This window comes from Microtus pennsylvanicus, chromosome 13 (genome assembly GCF_037038515.1).
Source record: "Microtus pennsylvanicus isolate mMicPen1 chromosome 13, mMicPen1.hap1, whole genome shotgun sequence".
Lineage (NCBI taxonomy): Eukaryota > Metazoa > Chordata > Mammalia > Rodentia > Cricetidae > Microtus > Microtus pennsylvanicus.
The window spans coordinates 2,680,762-2,704,202 of record NC_134591.1 but is presented as its reverse complement, the minus strand read 5'-3'; the positions used below and the strand labels follow the sequence as shown (position 1 = coordinate 2,704,202).

The following is a 23,441-nucleotide window of genomic DNA, read 5'->3' as shown; positions in this document are numbered from 1 at the left end:
CCAGCCCTCTGCACAATGGGGGCCTGAGGCAGAGATGCTGGTATATCTGCCGTGCCTCCAGGATAGGGCCTGGCTCAGCTTCTTTGTTTCTTATGCTGACCAGGCAGGCCTGTATCTGGCTCAGCATGCAGCTGTGATGACATTGAACCTCTGGCGTTCCCCGCTCCACCGTAGTACTGGGATGGCGTACCCGCACTCCAGCACCCAGTTTATGTTGTGCTCGCAATGCATGAGGGCTTGTGAAGTGCCTTGTCAACTGATCTATATCCCGCCCACAGGGCCCATCCACCCAATCCTGTGACAGCGACAGCTCAGTGATTGGAGGGGACACTCTGCAGACATGCAGGTTCTACTTGGAAATTGCTTCTGGCTGAATGAGTAATAGAAAGAGGCCTAGTGCCCTGCTGTCTAGAGAGCCATCACCATGAGTGTGATAGTAACAGAAAGAGGACTGCGTGGCCGGGTGTCTAGAGAGGCGTCACCATGAGTGTGATAGTAACAGAAAGAGGACTGCGTGGCCGGGTGTCTAGAGAGGCGTCACCATGAGTGTGATAGTAACAGAAAGAGGACTGCGTGGCCGGGTGTCTAGAGAGGCGTCACCATGAGTGTGATAGTAACAGAAAGAGGACTGCGTGGCCGGGTGTCTAGAGAGCCGTCACCATGAGTGTGATAGTAACAGAAAGAGGACTGCGTGGCCGGGTGTCTAGAGAGCCGTCACCATGAGTGTGATAGTAACAGAAAGAGGACTGCGTGGCCGGGTGTCTAGAGAGCCGTCACCATGAGTGTGATAGTAACAGAAAGAGGACTGCGTGGCCGGGTGTCTAGAGAGCCGTCACCATGAGTGTGATAGTAATAGAAAGAGGACTGCGTGGCCGGGTGTCTAGAGAGCCGTCACCATGAGTGTGATAGTAACAGAAAGAGGACTGCGTGGCCGGGTGTCTAGAGAGCCGTCACCATGAGTGTGATAGTAACAGAAAGAGGACTGCGTGGCCGGGTGTCTAGAGAGCCGTCACCATGAGTGTGATAGTAACAGAAAGAGGACTGCGTGGCCGGGTGTCTAGAGAGCCGTCACCATGAGTGTGATAGTAACAGAAAGAGGACTGCGTGGCCGGGTGTCTAGAGAGCCGTCACCATGAGTGTGATAGTAACAGAAAGAGGACTGCATGGCCGGGTGTCTAGAGAGCCGTCACCATGAGTGTGATAGTAACAGAAAGAGGACTGAGTGGCCGGGTGTCTAGAGAGCCGTCACCATGAGTGTGATGCTGTGATCCCTGAAGAACCTGACTGAACACGAGCACCTGACTTCCTCGGTGTGGTTGAGGAAAAGATTTTTCTTGTCAACCAGAGGCATCTGGAAGAGTCTAGACTGAACAGGGCCATAAGAGGAGGGAGAGGGGGAGAACGAGAGAGAAGAGGAGAGGGCAAGCAAACCAAGAGAGGAGCCGAGGACCAAGAGAGTGCATATCGGAAGAGAAACTAGAGGAAGGGTATCCAAGCCCAGCCCCTGGGCTAAAGAGGTCTAGCGTAGGGCGTGGGGTGAGGACCTGGCAGGAAGTACAAGTACTAAGTAAGCCTTATCCCAGGCTTCTTCGGGACCTAACAGAACCCACATATTTATCATGCCAAGACCCCGTCCTTGCCACTTTCCCAACATTGACTCCATTGATCCCGCAGCAAGCGTGAGGTAAGGGGTCCCATCCTTCGTCCACCAGTGTGATGTTTAGAGAGTTCCGGTGACTCACCCAATGTTACATAACTAAGACGTGGCAAAAGCAGGCTTGAACACAGGCAAGGTGACTGAGAGTCATTCTCAGGAGAGCTCTTCAGTACCAGGTAAGGAAGCCCACTGTGGCCATACACAGAAAGTGTCTGTGTGGCTGGGCCACAAGGTGGACCAATACTTGACAGCCATCTGCATGCCCAGTGCCTAGACAGCAGCTGCAGAACCACGCTGGTGCCCGGTGTGGTGTGGATAGTGTCAGATGTGCAGTTGATAGTCACAAGGAAGAGATTAACGGAGGAACATTAGGGGCAGGGTGCACAGGGCAGAAGGGGCAGGGAGGAGCACAGGGTAGGTGACACCAGCTCCAGGAGCTGTTTCAGGTCCTTGCAGCAGCTGGACACACTTGGGCTTGCATAATTCATAAGCCCAGGAGCTGTTAGCTGAGACTGGTGGGTGGAAGGCAACCAGGCTACCAGAGTTTGGGGTGTCATGAGAGACATGTAGACACACACGTCTGTAAATGTATGTGCATGTGTGTGCACATGGGACCAGAGTTTGGTTAGTACAGCCGGCCAGCTTGTACTGTACAGTCAAATTTCAGAACATTTCAACAGAGCCATGGATCCCACCTCCCTGGGAGCTCTAATATTCTCTGTCTCCATCTTTGTCCCCAGGGCACTGTATGTCTGTGAATCACCCAGTATGTGGCGGCCTTTGGACTGTCTCCTTCCACTTAGCACAGTGCAGCCTGTGTCAGTACATTCATTTTTATGGCTAAATAATATACTGTCACGTGGTGGTACCGCGTCGCTTGGCCAGCAGCCCGCGGGCTATTGGGCTGTTGTCATCTGTTAGCATCTTCCACTTTCTCTATCTACATTCTAGATGGTTGATTAATTAGCTGTGCAGACGTCCACTGTGTCTTCCCATGTGCCGTGATTAAGCCCCTAAACACAGTCTGGAAGAGTTGTGTGATGATATCCCATCCCATAGCTGCAATATTGGCCTGACTGTTCCCTTGAAGTCAAGCATTTGGCTGTTTCTAATTGAAATAAGGTTTTTCCAAAAGAGCAGCAGAATGAGAGAAACCTCAGAGGAACTTCCCAGAGGAGCTTACGTCAGCTCCCAGCTTCTTCCTGCCTGCAGGCCGCAAAGCCTGGTAGAGGGCAGGAGTGATTTAGCCCAAATTGCTAACAGGCTCTTTCCGGCATGGGTGAGGATATGTTTTTTGCCAGGCAGGAGGCAGAGCAGGCCCCTCTTCCCCAAAACCCCAGAGCATAGGGAAATGTTTTTGAAAGACGAGAAAATGGCAGCTGGTTAAGCCATATGCCCTAGACCTTATGGTTTTTTTCTGGAATCTTTTTACTTCTTCTCATCTGTCCTAGTCAGTGTTCCACTGCTGTGAAGAGACTTCATGACCATGGCAGCTTTTAAAAAGGAAAACATTTAATTGGGGCTTGCTTAGAGTTTCAGAGGTTTAGTCCATTGTTAACATTGTGGGGAGCATGGCGTCATGCAGGCAGACATGATGAAGTAGCTATGTCCAGATTCACAGGCAACAAAAACAGAGAAACTCGGGGCTTGGTATGAGCTTTTGAGACATCAGAGCCCATCCCCCAGTCACGTACTTCCTCAACAGGCCACACCTCCTAATCCTTTCAAATTGTGCTACTCTCTAGTGACCAAGATTTGAAATATACGAGCCTATGAGTGCTAGTCTTATTCAAACCACCACATCATCCTTGGTCACGTGATCTTTGTATGTAGCACAAACTGAGGGTTTCAGTACCACATGTATAAATTGACAACATGGCCGCTCCAAAGTATGGTTAAGTTGAAACGTTTTATTGTAGATATGAGGGAGAGCACAGCCAGGAGCATCTGGAAGAGTCCAGAGCAGGGGGAGAAAGAAGTAGACTGAGCATGAGCAGCAGACTGGACTTGGCCAGGAGAAGAGTGGGGATGGAGACAGACAGGGCCAAGGGCAAGGACGGAGACAGGGCACAGAGAGTGGCCTAAGAGAGGATAGCAGGGCCCTAAGGAGAAAAGAGTTGCCTGGGGAGGGAGGCCCATGAGCTGGGGAATCCCTCTGCTGTGCCATTTGTTCCTTCTGCCACTGGCAAAAGAAACGGCTCCTTTGGTAGAGACCTGGCTTCACAATTTCCTGAGGAGTGCTGGCGAGCTGGGTTTTTCTTTGGACCTGACATACACAATTTGTTTTTTTTTTTGTTTGTTTGTTTTTTTGTTTTTTCGAGACAGGGTTTCTCTGTGGCTTTGGAGCCTATCCTGGAACTAGCTCTGTAGACCAGGCTGGTCTCGAACTCACAGAGATCCGCCTGCCTCTGCCTCCCGAGTGCTGGGATTAAAGGCGTGCGCCACCATCGCCCGGCTCACAATTTGAAGATGATAGAAAATGAACTTGGAAGTCCCAGAATTTGCAACTCAGGACTCACACTGGAGAGTAGGTATGCCTATTTATTCCCAGTTCTCCTAATGTAATTCAAGATCACACTGAGATGAGCTGTTAGCAGCAATAAAAGCCCAAGTTCAGAAGTAATGTGTCCACTGTCCACCGTGGACAGTTGTACCGCAGTCTTGGGGAAACTCCTTCCAGGTGTTTATGACTGCGCAGAATATAATAAAAACACTAAGACTTTAGCAACACCGGACTAAAGTGCTGTGCCCTTCTTCCCAAAAATCTAGCACTGAGATCCTCCTCTGTTGGGAAAGCTGTCACAAAATGATAGCAAAACAGAAAGGTGCAGCTGTTACTGTATAATCTGGAGGTGTGTGTGTGTCTGTGTGTGTGTGTCTGTGTGTTTTCAGGTGCATGTAGATGTGCTCACATGTTATACATGAGTGCTGAATTTACATCATTTCCCCACCTCTCCTTCTCTCCTCTAAGTCCTCTCTTGTATCCAGACTCCTCAAATTCATGGCCTCTTCTCTAAATATATATATAAACTGTTGAGTTCATTTAATGGTGTGTGTGTGTGTTTAGTCATGACTGGGATTAATTAACACACCAGGGGGCTCCCGTTTGGGGTGAGATCTTTTCCCCCATTCATGCTGGTATGCCAGCTGGCATCATTGGGCTGGTCTTGTTTAGGCAACCATACTCTGACTGTCTCACAACCACACCTGTGACTCCACTCCCAGGGAATGCGACACCCTCTAATGGACCCCTTGGGCACGCACACTCCATACCCTTACCCACACATAGACATATGATAAAAAATAAAAATAATAATAAATCTTTAAAAGATAGTTTTGTTGCTTTTGAGGCAGGAATTAGGTTTCAGTTTTACAGTGGTAAAAATACTAGAATATTAATAATTTTGATACCAGTGAATCTTATTTTACCAGTTCTGAAACCAAAACAAATCATAGACAACAACAATGAACCCTGAAAGCATCTACATCCTAGTGCCCTGAACCCATGAATGTTTAAGTTTATGTTGCCAGGGGAATTAAGGTCCCGGTGGAATTCAGCTGCCACCCGTCTGCCCTTGAGATCCCGATGATCCCAGATGAGCCTGCTGGTAGCGGGATGGGAACCAGGAAGAAGCCATGGAGTGTGGAGGTCTTGGCTTGAAGATGCTGCCTCTATGGGTGGAGCAGCCATCAAGAGCCCAGTGCTATGAGCGGCCTCTAGAAGCTTAGAAAGAGCAAGCTGGGCTCTCCCCACTTTGCAGAATGGAACGTGGCCTTTCTGATGTTTTGCTTTTGGAGTAATGGGGTATGTGTTAGACTTCTGACCTCTAGGCCTGCAAAACTGGGGTCAGGGATGTAGTACAGGGGCGTAGGGCTTGCCTAGGACACAGGAGGCCCTGGCTGTGATTCCCAGCATCGTTACATTGGCCATAGTGGCACACACCTGTAATTCCACCAAACCACAGTCATCCTCAGTTACCTAGAGACTTTAATTTTAAGGCCAGCCTGGGCTACACAAGTTTGTGTCTCTTCCCCAATGCCCCCTCCCCAAAAAGGTCCAGCAAGATAAGATGGCTTAGTGGGTGAAAAGCCATTTGCAGCTGAGCCTTATGGCTTGAGTTTAATTCCCAGAACCCATGGTGAGATGAGAGCACTGACTCCAGCAAGCTGTGCTCTGCCCGCCAAGCATGCATTCTGGTACACGAGTGTGTGAACAAGAAGAAATAAATAAACATTTAGAGATTTTAAATTGAAAGTATGTGATGACAAAGCAGTGCTGTTTTAAGCACTAAGTTTCTAATGGCTTGTTATAGCAGCTGCAGGTCACTCATACAGAGCGTGCCGCACATCCTGCCTCTGTTCTAGCTCAGCCCTGGCTCCACTCTTCCTTCCTCGGCACCATCCAGTGTGGGCCTCAGTGGTGACAGCTGGGTGATGTCACTTGGAAGGGCAAGACCACACCCTTTCTAATACCTAGCACAGAAGCAGTCTGAGCCAGACTTCGTGATGCTGCAGGAAACACTGACTTGGAAGGCTTTTTCTTCCCCAAGTGTTTTGCCTTCAAATAGTGTGGGGTGAAGAAGATGGCTCAGCAAGCAAAGTGTTTCTGCACAAGCATGGGGACACGGGTTATAGCCACAGAAAACCTGAATGTCTCTAGCGAGGCTGCAACCCCAGCCCTGGGGGACACAGAGCAGGGAATCCCAGGACTCACTGTCTAGCCATCTACAGAATAGCATGCTGCATGCTCAGTGAGACTCCGTCTCAAAGAGTAAGGTGAGCACTTGCAGAAGACACTGACATTGACCTCTGGTGTCCATGTGCACATGCGTGCGGACACACAGCCCTTCTCAATTCACACTGCTGCGTTTCCAAATGTTCCTAACAGTGTGTCAGGACAGACAACTAAAACAGAAGTCTAGCCATGGGCCCTTCTTTCTTCATTACCCTCTAATTGTGTGTGTGTGTGTGTGTGTGTGTGTGTGTGTGTGTGTGTGTGTGTTATATGTAGACTTCGCCTGCGGCACCTTCTTGCAAAACACTTTTGTTATTTCTTATGTAAAAGGTAGTGAGCCTTAGGTACCCTTAGCACTTGGCCTGTTAATGTGCTACTCATGAATCATGTGTCTGTGCACAGTGACCTTTGTTGGTTTGTTTTATAGTTCTGCACCATGATTTATTTGGCCATTCTTCTCTGTATGAATATTTAGTTTTCTTTATTTTTGCAAGTACAAATGCTACTACAATAAGTGGCCATGTGTTTATGTGTTTTCTTTTGGAAGTATTTTTATGAGAAATTTCTGGAAAGGAGCTTCTAAGATAGACCATCCTGAATTCCCAGTAGGATATGTGAGAGTCTGCTTGTTTCTCCAGTCTGGCAAGTGCCTGTTCAGTGTTTCTCCAGTGGGATGAGCTATAAATTATATCTTGGTATAGTTTTACTGTTCAGTTTTCTTATTATCAGTGAAGCTGATGTGTTTTCATTGCTTAAGGGCCATTTTGTCATTTTTGTGATTTATTTAAATCTTACTGTTAGAGTTTTGGATCCCCTCCCCCACCACCACACACAGACACACACACACAATTTAAGCATTCTTTAGTCTTACTTGTGATATATATATATTACACACATTTCTGCCTCATGGCTGATTGACACACTGTAGACAGAGTAGCCTAAGCAATGGGCATTAATTTCCCCAGTGTTCCAGGTTGATGAGTGCCAGGTTAGTGTGGTTGGCTGATTTGGTTCCTGGTGAGTCTGATTTTGTGGCTGGCTTATCCCCAGGTCCCCATGTGGCCAAGAAGGGATTCTATTGTCTCTCATCTTCCTAGAAGGGCACCTTTGGATTAGGATCCCACCCTTCTGACCTCCCTAACTTTAGGCTCTGTATTCTTCATGGTTTGAATGTAAACTGTCTAGTCCCACTCCCTGTCCCATTTCTACTGGCTGTTCTGCTGAGATGTTAGGAGGAGGCTGTCCTGGCTGCACGCCTGCTGCAGGCCTCCTCTGAGGTGGACTGTACCCCCTAGACTCTGTAGTGGTATGGCTTCCATACACTCGGGCTATGGCCTCTGTTCTTCCCTAATAGATTTATGACCTCTCGGTCTGCAAAACTGAGGTCATGGAAGTAGTTCAGTGGCATAGTGCTTGCCTAGGATGCAGGAGGCCCCAGCTGTGATTCCCAGCCCCGCTACCTCTGTCGTGGTGGCACACACCTCTAACTCCAGCAGTCCAGCATCAGCCTCAGCTACCAAAATTTTTATTTATTTATTTATTTATTTATTTAAATCCAAAGATGAAAACTGCCTGTCCTGGCAGCATGGGCTTGTAATTACAGCTACTCTGGAGGCTGAAGCAAGATTTCATGTTCAGCCTGGCCCATATAGTGAATTCCAGCCAGCCTGGGCAGCTCAGTGAAACTATATTTCCAGAGGTAGGGCATTTGCCTAGCATGCATGAGTATCTGGGTTCAATGCTCAGTACTTTATAAAAGGTAATTAATTAATTGAAAATAATTTCATTTTAAAATAATAAACATTATTATTTATACTTTTAAATATTTCTGAATAATACAATTATTTTTGTTGTTTTTTGTTTTTCGGGACAGGGTTTCTCTGTGTGGTCCTGGCCATCTTGGAACTCTCTCTCTATGTAGACCAGACTGACCTCTAACTCACAGAGAGCTTCACCTGCCTCTGCCTCCTAAATGCTGGGATTGAAGGTGTGCGCCACCACCTGTCCAATTAATTCATTTTGAAAAACTGCTACATTTATTTTAAGGGCTAAGATTTAGAGAAAACTGAGCCTGCAGTACCGAGTTATGCAGTGCTCCTTCCTGCAGGGACATGGAGTTTCACCTCCAGGCCTTACTTCTCCTTCCTGCGTGTTTCTGTTTCTGTGACGCTGGAAGTGCAGCCCAGGACCTCCTGCCTGGGAGCAGGTGCTGAGCTTCCTCGCAGCTCTTTTAGCAAGAGCCTGTCATTACATCCGTGCTCACAGTTCTGTGGGGTTTATTAGATGAATAAGGACATGTAGTCAATATTTCAGTGCCATCCAGTGTGGTCGCCTCCCTTAGCCCTCCACGGTCCATGTACCTTCCCTCCCCTAGCTCCGAAGCCCCTGTGATCATCCCATTGTCTGTCTCTATCTTCCTGCCCGTCCACAGTGTCACAGAGTTGGAAGCACACCACACACCGTACAGCCTTTTTAGCTTTCAGATCAGCGTCTTCCTTTGCCACATTGTTTTCTAATATATTTGTTGAGACACAGCATCATGCATGGCTGTGAGGGTCAGCACAGCAGTTCTGCGTGGGCCTACCACCTGCCATGACCAGCCTGGGGGAATAACACTTCCATCTGCTCAGACATGCTGGGGACCTTGATGACTCTTCTCTGCTCTTCTTTGGTGGACTAAGGACTGCTCTAAGCAATAATTACTGTGCCACAACTCTGCAGTAAATGTTGAAGGTCCTTCAAGTATGGTTTTATTTTTCCACATGAACTTTCATGTTAACTCCTGATGAACTCGGGCTGCAGTTTTACTAGGCTGCCTTTGCAACGAGCTGTAAACAGGCAGTGCCCAACCCTCCAGCACAGAGGCTGCCTCTGCCTCTGCCCTTAGAATTCCTGTCTTTGAAGTAGAATGGCTCCAAGTCTGCTTCATATGGTACTGCACACCTCTTGTCTGTTCTTAGGAATTGTCTCTGTTGCTACTACAAATGAGATTTCCTCCTCCTGTTGTATCTTCTGACTGGTCAATATTTGTCTGTGAAGGCTGTGGACTTGAACTTGAGAACTGAGAGGTCCATTGAGAATTCCAATGTAAGTCTGCATCTGGGTCAGTTGCCTCAGGCTGGAAGTCCAGGGGCTGGGATATCAGCCCCCCACCTCCTACTCCAGATTTTGCCCGCCCTCCCTCCCTCCTTCCTCCCTCCCTCCATCCATGTGTGTGAATGCAGACATACACATACCTGTGTATGTGGAGTCCAGAGAATAAATGGAGGTCAGAGAACAATATTTTGGGAGTCTTCCACTTGGTTTTGAGGCAGGGTTTCTCTTGTTTCTACTACTTTGGTGTGTACTTTAGGCTACCTGGCAAGTAATCTTACCGGGAATTCTTTCCTCTCCATCTTCTTTGCACGCCACCACATCCAGGTTTTTGGGTGAGTTCTAGATCTTGAACTCAAGTTGACAAGCTTGGGTAGCGAACACTTTTACCCAGTGACCATCTCCCTAGCCCTCCAGTTTCCTTTCTTGTAGAATAAGATGATTTGCAATAAATTCCATTTCTCAGTGCCCTGTCTGTGCGTCCAGCAAAAACAAACTTACGATTTGTCTTTCTGCCTCTTTGCCATCTTTGTGACTGAGAATTCAGCTACACTTCCCTGCTTCACTCTGTGGAGCTGGGCTTCAGGTGTCTGTCTCTCACAGGTCCAGGCCTTGTCAAACCCAACATTTCCACAACAGGAAAATGTCCCATGCTTGTCTGCAAGAGCCCAAGGCCTGGGTCTGGCTCTCATTTCTCAGTTCACTTAATTGCCCATCCCAGGGCTCTGTTGAGCATTTTCTGGGTGGTACCATCCCAAAGGTGCAGGACCCTGGCTTTGAATTTTCCCGTCCAGTATGACCAGACGGTGACAGGAACTAGAAGGCTGTCGGTGACTCCTGTCTCTGAGTTCTATTGGAGCAGGCAGGCTCAGGTGAAGAGTAGAGGGCAGAGGGCCTGGAACAGAGAAACAGCATGTAGTCTTGAGGAGCGAGAATTCTGTGTGCTAACCAATAGAGAGCTAACAAGTAGAGCGCCACTGAAAGACCGTGGTGGGAACTGCAGAGGAAGCCACTGCACGGGGCAGGGTTAAGGAGGGAGTGACACGATCACTTAAGGACAGCTGTTACAGGTGAGTAAGGTTGGAGCACCCGGACCTGCCTTAGAGACATTGTAACTGCATTCAGAGTGAAGCTGGTGCCCTGTGGGGAAAACAGACCTCTATACAGCAGCCAGTGGGTTGGGAGGCCAGGGCTTGGGAGCTGGGGAGCCTGGTGGAAAAGCAGGCTCACAGAAAGACCCTGGGGAAGGGCTTAGTTTATTCAAGTAGTCATTGTTAACAGGTGGTCAAAGAAATGGAGACTCTCTGCTGGGGACTGGCTTTCAATTTCCTTAATTTTAATTAATTTAAAGATAAATGCTGGGATGAACTAGGAGGGGTAGAGGAAGGGGGAAGTTATTCAAATTATATTGTATGAAAAAGAATCTATGTTTAATAAAACTGAGAGAAACTTAAACCATAAATGCAGCAGATCCCATTAGAGCATGTCCTGGTGTCCTGTCCAGTATGGTGAGTGTAGATGTCCTGGTGTCCTGTCCAGTGTGGTGAGGGTAGATGTCCTGGTGTTCCTGTCCAGTGTGGTGAGGATAGATGTCCTGGTGTCCTGTCCAGTGTGGTGAGGGTAGATGTCGTGGTGTCCTGTCCAGTGTGGTGAGGGTAGATGTCCTGGTGTCCTGTCCAGTGTGGTGAGGGTAGATGTCGTGGTGTCCTGTCCAGTGTGGTGAGGGTAGAAGTCTTGGTGTCCTGTCCAGTGTGGTGAGTGTAGATGTCCTGGTGTCCTGTCCAGTGTGGTGAGGGTAGATGTCCTGGTGTTCCTGTCCAGTGTGATGTCCTGGTGTCCTGTCCAGTGTGGTGAGGGTAGATGTCCTGGTGTCCTGTCCAGTGTGGTGAGGGTAGATGTCCTGGTGTCCTGTCCAGTGTGGTGAGGGTAGATGTCCTGGTGTCCTGTCCAGTGTGATGTCCTGGTGTCCTGTCCAGTGTGGTGAGGGTAGATGTCCTGGTGTCCTGTCCAGTGTGGTGAGGGTAGATGTCCTGGTTCCTGTCCAGTGTGGTGAGTGTAGATGTCCTGGTGTCCTGTCCAGTGTGGTGAGGGTAGATGTCTTGGTGTCCTGTCCAGTGTGGTGAGGGTAGATGTCCTGGTGTTCCTGTCCAGTGTGGTGAGGGTAGATGTCGTGGTGTCCTGTCCAGTGTGGTGAGGGTAGATGTCCTGGTGTCCTGTCCAGTGTGATGTCCTGGTGTTCCTGTCCAGTGTGGTGAGGGTAGATGTCCTGGTGTCCTGTCCAGTGTGGTGAGGGTAGATGTCCTGGTGTCCTGTCCAGTGTGGTGAGGGTAGATGTCCTGGTGTCCTGTCCAGTGTGGTGAGGGTAGATGTCCTGGTGTCCTGTCCAGTGTGGTGAGGGTAGATGTCGTGGTGTCCTGTCCAGTGTGGTGAGGGTAGATGTCGTGGTGTCCTGTCCAGTGTGGTGAGGGTAGATGTCCTGGTGTCCTGTCCAGTGTGGTGAGGGTAGATGTCTTGGTGTCCTGTCCAGTGTGGTGAGGGTAGATGTCCTGGTGTCCTGTCCAGTGTGGTGAGTGTAGATGTCCTGGTGTCCTGTCCAGTGTGGTGAGGGTAGAAGTCTTGGTGTCCTGTCCAGTGTGGTGAGGGTAGATGTCCTGGTGTCCTGTCCAGTGTGATGTCCTGGTGTCCTGTCCAGTGTGGTGAGGGTAGAAGTCTTGGTGTCCTGTCCAGTGTGGTGAGGGTAGATGTCCTGGTGTCCTGTCCAGTGTGGTGAGGGTAGATGTCGTGGTGTCCTGTCCAGTGTGGTGAGGGTAGATGTCCTGGTGTCCTGTCCAGTGTGATGTCCTGGTGTTCCTGTCCAGTGTGGTGAGTGTAGATGTCCTGGTGTCCTGTCCAGTGTGGTGAGGGTAGATGTCCTGGTGTCCTGTCCAGTGTGGTGAGGGTAGATGTCGTGGTGTCCTGTCCAGTGTGGTGAGGGTAGATGTCCTGGTGTCCTGTCCAGTGTGATGTCCTGGTGTCCTGTCCAGTGTGGTGAGGGTAGATGTCCTGGTGTCCTGTCCAGTGTGGTGAGGGTAGATGTCTTGGTGTCCTGTCCAGTGTGGTGAGGGTAGATGTCCTGGTGTCCTGTCCAGTGTGGTGAGGGTAGATGTCCTGGTGTCCTGTCCAGTGTGGTGAGGGTAGATGTCTTGGTGTCCTGTCCAGTGTGGTGAGGGTAGATGTCGTGGTGTCCTGTCCAGTGTGATGTCCTGGTGTTCCTGTCCAGTGTGATGTCCTGGTGTCCTGTCCAGTGTGGTGAGTGTAGATGTCCTGGTGTCCTGTCCAGTGTGGTGAGGGTAGATGTCCTGGTGTCCTGTCCAGTGTGATGTCCTGGTGTCCTGTCCAGTGTGGTGAGGGTAGATGTCCTGGTGTCCTGTCCAGTGTGGTGAGGGTAGATGTCTTGGTGTCCTGTCCAGTGTGGTGAGGGTAGATGTCGTGGTGTCCTGTCCAGTGTGGTGAGGGTAGATGTCCTGGTGTCCTGTCCAGTGTGGTGAGGGTAGATGTCGTGGTGTCCTGTCCAGTGTGGTGAGGGTAGATGTCCTGGTGTCCTGTCCAGTGTGATGTCCTGGTGTCCTGTCCAGGGTGGTGAGGGTAGATGTCCTGGTGTCCTGTCCAGTGTGGTGAGGGTAGATGTCCTGGTGTCCTGTCCAGTGTGATGTCCTGGTGTTCCTGTCCAGTGTGGTGAGGGTAGATGTCCTGGTGTCCTGTCCAGTGTGGTGAGGATAGATGTCTTGGTGTCCTGTCCAGTGTGGTGAGGGTAGATGTCCTGGTGTTCCTGTCCAGTGTGGTGAGGGTAGATGTCCTGGTGTTCCTGTCCAGTGTGGTGAGGGTAGAAGTCTTGGTGTCCTGTCCAGTGTGATGTCCTGGTGTTCCTGTCCAGTGTGGTGAGGGTAGATGTCGTGGTGTTCCTGTCCAGTGTGGTGAGGGTAGATGTCCTGGTGTCCTGTCCAGTGTGGTGAGGATAGATGTCTTGGTGTCCTGTCCAGTGTGGTGAGGGTAGATGTCTTGGTGTCCTGTCCAGTGTGGTGAGGGTAGATGTCGTGGTGTCCTGTCCAGTGTGGTGAGGGTAGATGTCCTGGTGTCCTGTCCAGTGTGGTGAGGGTAGATGTCCTGGTGTCCTGTCCAGTGTGGTGAGGGTAGATGTCCTGGTGTTCCTGTCCAGTGTGGTGAGGGTAGATGCCCAGGTCATCAGAGCTGCAGTGGTCCACTGGGGGAGGAAAGGAGTCTCCGTCTGGGGTCATACTACTCTGCCACCACCCTACTCTGGGCATTCTTGGACAAGTGCTTTTACCTTTCTGATCTTCACTGCTCTCGTCTAGAAAAGAAGAACCCGTATCTGATACTTACTTGCTTTGGGTTGTGGGCTTAAGGTCAGAGCTGAACCAAGTGGGCGGCTGGCCCAAGTCCGGCACTCCCCAGTTCCATGTGGGCTATTCTCTGGAAACTCCCTAGCACTGACTTCAAGGCCCTAGCTCTGACCTTGATCCAGTCTGACTGTGGGTGAGTCCATCCCCCTGTCTGATCTCAGGTTTCTCATGCTGCCCTGAAGCCTTAGATCAGGCCTCCACATGGAGATTACAGATCTGCCAAGGTTGCAAGAAGGGAGCAGGTGCCACAGGCTGGAATTGAGCCTGAATGGGCTTTGCCGTACCGCCCACTGCCTTTTCAGTAGGTTCTGCTCGGGCAGAATCTATGTTTATAGAGGCTCAGCGTGTGACCAGCCCCTTCCATCCTGGTCCTTACCCCTACCCCAGCTTCACACTGACCCCAGTCTTTTTTAAGTACGGGCAAGGCTTGCCGACTTCCGAACTGTTGGGAAAAGCTGATGTTGTCTCATTAAAACTGCATTGTTCACTTGTAGTGAAAGGGGTGGGCGGGGTGGGGGCCATTAAACTTTTATACCTTACATGGAAAACTATTAAAGATTCATAATTGCAATAAAACTCCTTCATAGAACGGGAATGCTAACTGTGGTGACACTGTAATCAGCTGGGCCTCCTTGGGGGCCCCATCGTCTGCTGCAGTGAGTCCTTGAAGTTTGGTAGAGCCCCGGAGGGTTCATGAGACCTTCCAGCCCTGGTAAGGGTACAGGGCTGGAAACAGGAAGTCCTTGGGTCCTTTCCCTGTCTGTCCCATGATGATGATCTTGTCTCTCTCTGCTCAGCACAGGGATGGAGTTCTTGGCAAACTTCTTTGCCCAACAACCTTTGCTAAGGGATCTCAGAGCCACTGTTGCCCACCCCAGCTTCTCGCTTCTCTTTCTTCAAGCCCTGTCACCAGCGTGCATAGAGTCCCTACGGGTCGTGAAGCCCAGGAGAGGCAGGCTGCTTTGTTTGTTTCCTTGTAATGGTGCCTTGTCTGCCAAGCCCGGCCTGAAACTGGTGATGCTCCTGCCTCAGTGCCCAGGCGCTGGTTGCATGTGTGCTTCACTGAGTCTAGCACATCTCCATGTCTTTTCTCCTCCTCCTTTTTTGAAATTTTGAGTAAAAAGTTTTATGAGACCATTATCATTTAGAAGGCCTTTGAGAAGGTTATTTACACTAATGAACATTTTCACAGTATGAAAAAAAATATGTTTCTGCTGATGACTGTTTTTCTATTGGATCCCCTCTCTACACAGAAGCATAAGAAACCCCCATCAGAGCTTCTGTTAGGTCAAATATGGCAAATCCATAAAGGAGGCTGGGTGTGTGTGTGTGTGTGTGTGTGTGTGTGTGTGTGTGTGTGCGCGCGCGTGTGCTTGCGTGCATGTGCATGCATGCATGCACGTGTGTATGTGTGTGTGTGCACGCGTGTGTGTAGATAGACGAGAAGCATTCTTATGAGGGTCCCCTCATAGTGTGTCTTCTCAGCACTCAGTCGAGGGACAGCGAAGGCTGGAGGCACAAGGCCACATCTCCAGTCTTGTCACATTCACTTCTGGGTGGAAGCCAAGATATCTGTAAATTTAGATAACAATGGGAACTTGAGGGTGGGCAATGTCACAAGATGGTCAGGTGATGCTGGAAGCAGAAGAGGTGGGGACGGTGGGAGGACTCCCAGAGACAGAACGGCCAGGTTTAGTCGGTGAGTGAGTGGTGAGGGCGTCGGCGTAAGTAGGAGTCTTCAGAAACACAGCTCACACGTACTGAGTACTGACCGTTCGTAGGCTCTCTATATGTCCATCCTGTGTTTGCTGAGCACCTAATATGTGCTATTTGAAGAATGGGAGACACAGTGTGGGCATGCTACTCACTCAGGAGTAACAACCAGTATTTTCTGAGTTTTCCAGAGGACGTAACTGGGAAATGAGGTAACTCATATGTATAGTGGGTAAATGGCAGAATCTGAACTTGGATCCAGACTCCGAGGTCCCCTTCAAAAAACCCTGTTCCCCATGGTCTGCTACATAGCAATGAGGGTGGCCCAATCACCAGGGTATTGTTCCCAATTTGAGGGTGGAGGCTAAGAACCATGAGAATAATTTTCTCAGGTCCCTTGGAGGCTGCATGAGCCACCCTGCTGCCTCTGAGGGGCTCCCTCGTTCCTGTGTGGGCCCCACATTGTAGAGTGTGAATCCTGCCTCCTGGTGGCCAAGCTCAGAGGAAAGCAATGCCCTGTTGTGCCTGTGTGTCTCATTTTCTCAGAGCACTAGAATGTGAGCCTGCCACCGGGTGGCCTGGAGGTGATGGAGCAGGTTTCCCTATGCCATGAAATGAACAGTATTCCCATGGCCCAGGCCCCCCTCCTCCATCACTAGTCCCAAAGAGGGTAGCCATGGTGACCAATAAAATAAAACTGCCTTCCCTCACTTATCCTCCGCCGTCCTCCTGTCAGTACTCACGGCCTCCCATTGCCCCGTGGACCAGGGTTGAGAGCCCATGTCCTTGCCGAGCCTCAGTTTCTCCAAGGAGACCCAGGGAAGGTTCAGGTGAGTATATTATTTTGCCCCTTTCTTTCCACCTTGTTTATACACACATCTCATTCTGGACTGGGCTCATAGCTTTTCTCTGAAAGGGTGAGAGTAATCTTCAACTTCTTAATACAAGGTGAAAGCAATGGAAGACGGAACTCCCCCTCTGCTTGCCACTATCTAACACTCCCCGGCCACTTGCACTGGGCTGATGAAGGTGGAGCCTGAGAGAGTGGGCTTGGTGCTATTCATTCGTTCCTTTTTGGTGTGACTTTGGTGTCTCTGAAATGATCTGTTCTGTTTGGAAGGAAACAGAAGCAGAGCCATGAAGAGCTTTGTGTTCCTGTCTCTGTTTGGGGAATCTCATGCTCAGCCTGGGAACGGCTAGAACACCCTCTGAGAACATTGAAACTTGGGCATGCTTGAGAGAGTGGTGCAGCCCACTTGGCTACTGTGCTGTTGTTGCTGGACTCCTACAGGAAGACTCTAGTGTAGACACAGCCCACCCCGTGCAGCATCCCGAGGGAGACACACCAGCTTTTCTTGAGAGTGGTTTGTCAACTGAAGAGTTGCACGAGCAGTCAGTGTCTGAACTGAGAGAGCTTCTGGGCACATGAAGCTCAGTCTCAGTTACTGTTCTACTACTGAGAGACACCAGCTTTTAGAAGAAAGCATTTAATTGGGGACTGCTTACCATTTCAAAGGGTGTGATCATCATGACTGGGAGTGTGGCAGCAGGCAGGCTTGGCATTGGAGCAGTAGCTGAGAGCTTATAAAAGATGCTTAAGTTGCAGGCAGAGAGACTGGGTCTGCTGTGAGCATCTTAAACCTCAAAGGCCACCTCCTGCAACAAAGCCACACCTGCTCCAACAAGGCCACACCTCCTTTTCTTTCCCAAATAATTCCACTATCTGGAGACCAAGCATCCAAACATGAGCCTATGGGGGCCATTCTCATTCAAACCAGCACACCTTCCTACAGCAAGAGGGTTAGAGGGTGCCTTGGACCAGATCAGATGCTGGGGAAGGCATCTTGGAGGGGCCAACTGTAACCCCCAAACACGGTAGTTTTCAGCCCAGCCCTGGATAAATAAGCCAAAAGGGGATGAGGAAACTGGGCTTGCAGGCATCTGTCTGGGTGACCTGTGTTCTACTCCAACACCCTGCTGTTCTCCAGCTGGATGACAGGGAAGCCCTGTCACCTCCGCCTCCTCCCACACAGATAGGCTTATTCAGCAGTCAACCTGAGATTCCAGCACATAGATACCAGGATGCAGTTGAGGCCTGCACTGTGCCGGACCGCTCACGGCCTGTAGAAACGGTAGGGTCTGAGTCCACGCTAGGGGGAGGACTGCCGTGCAGAGCCACGGTAGCCCATCCGCAGCCTGGGGCCTGTGCAGTAGAGTGCCACTGTGAGGACCTGTGTGGTGGCCCTGGGCATCGGAGCCATGCAGCATCATTCTGAGGAGCTGCCACTTATCTGAAGCTCCCTTTAACAAGGTGATCCGTCTTTTATCTGGCTTCCGGTCCAGTCTCACAGGCCTATGAATGGGCTTATTCTTTACTGGCCATCCTCTGGTGGGATCCAGAGCCATACTCTCGGAAACGTGCCTCCACACAGCTGTTCCCCCGGACAAGTACCTTTAATTAAACTCCGGGCTGTAATGAAGTATGCAGAAAGGAAGATTAAAAGTCGAAGCTGCAGAGGGACACCTAAGAAAGCGTAACACTGGAATATGAGGTACAGCCTTGGCCGGGGCTGCCATGGCAGGCTCCGGAACAGACCCCGGGCCAGCGACCACAGACGGAGGTCACTTCCCCTCTCTGCACAGGAAGGCTAGTGCATGCGCAGTTCTGTTCTGGGCTCAACTACCGGACTTCAGAGTAGCCAAGAGAGGTGGGCCAAGGCAGAACCGACAAGATTCAAACCATCACGAGAAAACTGCTGAGTACTTGCTGGCAGCATCCTAAGGACATGTTGGGTCTTGTTCCTCTTTCTTTATTGGGAGCCCAGGGGACTATCTACATTCTCAGTGCTCAGTCTTCTAACTTGGGAGGCCAGTGGTAAGGGAGTGAGACTCGTCATTGTGGGCGGTACCAAAGTTTGGTGGTATGTATAGACAGGCTGGGATAGCTAGACATTTGAAGGAGGGCAATCCTGGGCTAAGGCTCCAGTTCACATCCACTCCTGGGAAATGGGTGGTGTTATATGGCATAAAAATATGAGGGACAGGATTTGAACCCAGGTCTGATGGTCTCTGAAGCTCTCAACCACATGTTTAGTCTCCTGTATGATGACTGTGGCCCACAGAGATGAAATGTTGACTCAGGAGACACCCGATGAGCAGGTGGAGACCCAAGAGAGAGGCCACCATGAGTGGAGGAAGGGGAAGAAGCTAGCTGGTGTTTGGGTCAGAGTCAAGGTCCGGCTGTTGCAGGCAGAGCTAAGGAAAGTGGCTTTGGGATAGGCTGGGTTGGAAGCCAAGCCATGGGTCCTCTAGCAGCAATTGGTTGCAGAAGAGAAAAGAAGGGGCCTTGGGCCAGACTGACCCAGATTTTCCATGCAGTTCCCCTCAAGAGTGCTGTGACCACACACTGAGGGAAACATCCTATGTCTACCTTTCCTGAGGGGCTGTGACCACACACTGAGGGAAACATCCTATGTCTACCTTTCCTGAGGGGCTGTGACCACACACTGAGGGAAACATCCTATGTCTACCTTTCCTGAGGGGCTGTGACCACACACTGAGGGAAACATCCTATGTCTACCTTTCCTGAGGGGCTGTGACCACACACTGAGGGGAACATCCTATGTCTACCTTTCCTGAGGGGCTGTGACCACACACTGAGGGAAACATCCTATGTCTACCCTTCCTGAGGGGCTGTGATCACACACTGAGGGGAACATCCTATGTCTACCTTTCCTGAGGGGCTGTGATCACACAGTGAGGGAAACATCCTATGTCTACCCTTCCTGAGGGGCTGTGATCACACACTGAGGGGAACATCCTATGTCTACCTTTCCTGAGGGGCTGTGACCACACACTGAGGGAAACGTCCTATGTCTACCTTTCCTGAGGGGCTGTGACCACACACTGAGGGAAACGTCCTATTTCTACCTTTCCTGAGGAGCTGTGACCACACACTGAGGGAAACGTCCTATGTCTACCTTTCCTGAGGGGCTGTGACCACACACTGAGGGAAACGTCCTATGTCTACCTTTCCTGAGGGGCTGTGACCACACACTGAGGGAAACGTCCTATGTCTACCTTTCCTGAGGGGCTGTGACCACACACTGAGGGAAACGTCCTATGTCTACCTTTCCTGAGGGGCTGTGACCACACACTGAGGGAAACATCCTATGTCTACCTTTCCTGAGGGGCTGTGATCACACACTGAGGGGAACATCCTATTGTCTACCTTTCCTGAGGAGAAATAACAAATATCTCTTTCCCTAGATAAGGCATCAGTGTCAAACCAAAGAAACAATTTCCCCCAGGTCCAGTTTAGTGAACCAGTGAGGTCACTGAAGTTACTTACAGTGGCGCAAACGACTCTGGGGTAGCCTCATATGAAAAACGCCGCCTCCTCAAGCAGCTGATTCCCCCCACTATTGATAATGAAGGCTCAAAAGGAGGGGAAGAAATCTAGCTGAGACCAGTCAGCGTGTGGGCTGGTGTTTCCCCATCCATGGGCTCGAGCACCTACTGGGAGAGAAGGCCCATTGAGTCCCCACCTTTGGGGTCCAGCGGTCCCCTTTGCATACCGCACCATCTCCCCCTGCCTCTTCTGGTTTCGTTTTGGATCTGCTTTTGTTGGAAAGCTAGTGGCTTTGTCTCTGTCCTTTGATCTTTTCATTTTAAACTTGCTTGCTTGTCTGTTGTTTTATATTACAGAATAAACTGGCTGCTTGTCCTAAGACTCCAAGCAGCGAGTATTCCTTCAAGGGAGTGTTTCTTTTCTGTGCTTTTTTCTCCTTTAGTAAATTAAAGTGTTGCTGACATTGTAAAGTGACAAGAGCGTGTGAGCCAGGGGATAGCGAGGTGGCTCGGTGTTGAGAGGCGTTGCTGCCCTGGCAGACAACCCTGGTTCAGGTCTTAGTTCCCAGCTGTTGGCTCACAAGTACCTGCAACTCCAGTTCTATGGGATCCAGTCCCCTCTTCTGACCTCCGTGGGCACCAGGCACCACACATGCATACAGTGCACTTAGGGGTGTGTGTGTGTGTGTGTGTGTGTGTGTGTGTGTGTGTGTGTGTGTGTGTGTGTGTGATAACGTGTGCTAGGTAAGCAATCTCAACAGCATAGACTCATGGAAATAACAGGTGTCCACTTCACTCCGTCTCTGCATCCTGCAGTGACTCATCTCGCCCTCACCTCTAAGCTGGCTTGCTTCTGGTGGGCTTTGGGGAAGATCTGACATACTCTCAGAGCTGTCACTATAGAAAGTGTCCTTTCTAGTGACAGGAGCAGGGCTCAGAGCTGGCACTGGATGCAGGTCGTCATTTTCTTCACATGTGACCCTCGGGCATCCATATAGCCTCTCTGAATCTCAGTAACCTCATCTCAGTCTGGCAAGCGGAGAGCTGGGACGAGGGCAGCCCATGTGATGGTGTTGGGTCTTGGCAGGTTGGGGACCAGATTCTGGAGGTGAATGGGCGGAGCTTTCTCAGCATCTTGCATGACGAGGCGGTGAAGCTGCTCAAGTCATCCCGGCACCTCATCCTGACGGTGAAGGACGTTGGAAGGCTGCCCCACGCACGTACCACCGTGGACCAGACCAAGTGGATTGCCAGTTCCCGGATTGGGGAAAGCACCACCAGCTCAGCAGGGTCTGGCTAAGGCACAGGGTGCAGGGACCCTTGGGTGACTTCTGAGAATCAGTGTTTCTCTCTCTTCTCCTGGTGTCCCAACCCTGACATCCATTGCCCTTGTGGGCATGAGCACGGGCTCTTCTCTTCCCTTTCCTAGCCTCAGTGTCCCCAGGGAAAGATGAAATTCAGGCCTTAGAGCCCCCAGTCTCTGCCAGGAAGCAAATCACTTACCTCTCTCTGGGTGCCTAGTGTTGCATCTGGATGTAGGCTCTGCCCCATCCCATACTGCCAGGGATGACCCCAGAAGGTACTTGGGATGAAAGAGTCTCAGAAGCCAGGCATAGTGGTTTGGCTGGGTGCCTACTAGCAATGTACCCATGTCACCCATGGTCCCCAGCATACTTCTCCACCTCGTCTGACACCCCCAACAGTGGCATATTTCTCTCCTTCATTTCCTTCCTTTCTTCTGTATAGTGCTACATTTTTTTTAAAAAAATGATTTCCAACATATTTTTAAAATCAGATTTCCTGTTTCAAAACTGGATTTCTGGTAATTTCTTAAAATTACAAACTCTTGCAGCATAAGCCTATGTTTTCTCATGGAAATCTAAGCTAGAGCTGAGGTGTCCCTACAAGTTGCCCCAGGGGCTCCCAGTCCTGTTCCCCACCTTCTCGGGGTGAGATGGGTGACCTGGATCACCTACCAGAGGTCTTTCATTCTCCCACACCTGTGATTCCCAACTCCCCGTTGCTCCCATGCCAAGCAGAGAACTCTGGGTCCCGTCATGACAGAAAGCACACCTTGCACAGTGTGGCAATACTGAACGTATTACTAATGGAGAAGGCTCAAAGCCTCCTGCAGATACTGGGGGCTACCTGCCCTTCAGCAGCTCCTAAGCGGTGACCATGATGCATGGGTGTGTGGTTTCTCACACTTTTGCTGTATTGGGGGTGGGACGAATTTTTTTGAGACAGGTCACAAATCCTGTGCTGGCTTGGAACTTGCTCTGTAGCTCAGGCTGGCCTTGGTCTTCAGATCCTCCCATGTGCTGAGGTCATAGGCATGTGCCCCCATGCCAGATACTAAGCCTAGCTTTCCTGCTGCAGCTCAGCCTCTCCCTGTGTGACCCATTCCATGTACTAGCATGTGCTGAAGGGGCTTGTTTCTCTCCATAGGTTTCCAGGGGACCTCAAAGAGGAAGGAACAAACAAGGTAGGTCTCTTCATATGTGGGACATCCTTGGTGTCTTCTTCCTGTCCGCTCAGTTCCAGACAGAGTATGCCCAGGGCCGCACAAACTGTAGGGAGTTTCAATCAGACTGCCCAGCTGTCCAGATGCTCGCTGCCTTCCAGCCACTGCTCATTCCTGGGATAAGGGCAGGGAACAGAAATCACAGGGTCCCTGCTCTACAGCTGGGGCGAGGGGGAGGTCCTAACCAGTGGAAGACTCACAAATTTAGACAGACCAAGCATTCAAATAAATATCTAATTAGAAAACAGACCTGGAACCATCGAGGCAAGGTGGGCATTAGGAAAGAGTAGGAGGTGTATCAGTAAACCTAAATGGGACGCCGTGCAGAGGCAGAGATGCGAGCCATGCCAAGGCAAGAGCATGTGCCAATGGGACGGAGTGGGTATGGGTTAGTGGAAGACCAGAAGCAGAGACTGGGTGTGGTCAGAGCAGAGTGAAGTCAGGCTAACCTGTGCTCACAGGCTTTGGGGCCATGGAAAGAGGGTGGGCAGTGAGCACAGTGTACAGAGTCCACCGCAAGAAGTTTATGTTTCCAAAATCATTTTAATGCTCTTGGCAGGGTGATGGTGTGGGCCAGGGAACCCGAGGAGAGACTGGGTGGTATCAGCTGATCCATGGTGAGGACTGTTGGTGCAGTTTGGAATGAGTTAGGGGAAGAGATCTGAACTTCAGTTCAGAAATGCAGGGACTCTTATCACTACAGCTTACTAAGAGAGATACCAAAGCCCACAGGGTCACATGGTGTGTGGAAGGATAGGTACAAGGATACGCAAGAGCCAAATATGAAAGTGCCCAGTGACTGCTTCGTGACCAGAGACAGCCACACAGTGCCATTGCCCCGGGGTTGGGTGCAGAGGTTCCTATGTATGTGGAGATAGATCATCAAATGTAGAAGCCTCGACATCCCTCCTCAGTGTTGATACTGGTTCTACCAGGTTCTCTGGCTCCAGAGCAGCTTAGACTTCGCTG

The 23,441-nt window shown here is 50.4% G+C and overlaps 1 protein-coding gene across 8 annotated transcripts in view; it reads left to right on the top strand.

Annotated features, from left to right (window-relative positions):
- The window catches only part of Whrn (whirlin), a 149,176-nt gene that overhangs the window by 107,325 nt on the left and 18,410 nt on the right, over window positions 1–23,441 (top strand). For 6 of the 8 annotated variants that reach the window (XR_012907420.1, XM_075944938.1, XM_075944937.1 and 3 more), the window contains exons 4-5: window positions 21,036–21,238; window positions 22,397–22,433. The exons of 1 other annotated variant lie outside the window; for it this stretch is intronic. Coding sequence is in view for 6 of the 7 variants with exons in the window: in XM_075944938.1 (XP_075801053.1) it covers window positions 21,036–21,238; window positions 22,397–22,433 (240 nt within the window). In the remaining variant the exon portion in view is untranslated. The remainder of the gene's footprint in view (window positions 1–21,035; window positions 21,239–22,396; window positions 22,434–23,441) is intronic. One more of the 8 variants, XM_075944942.1, reaches the window with a different exon arrangement.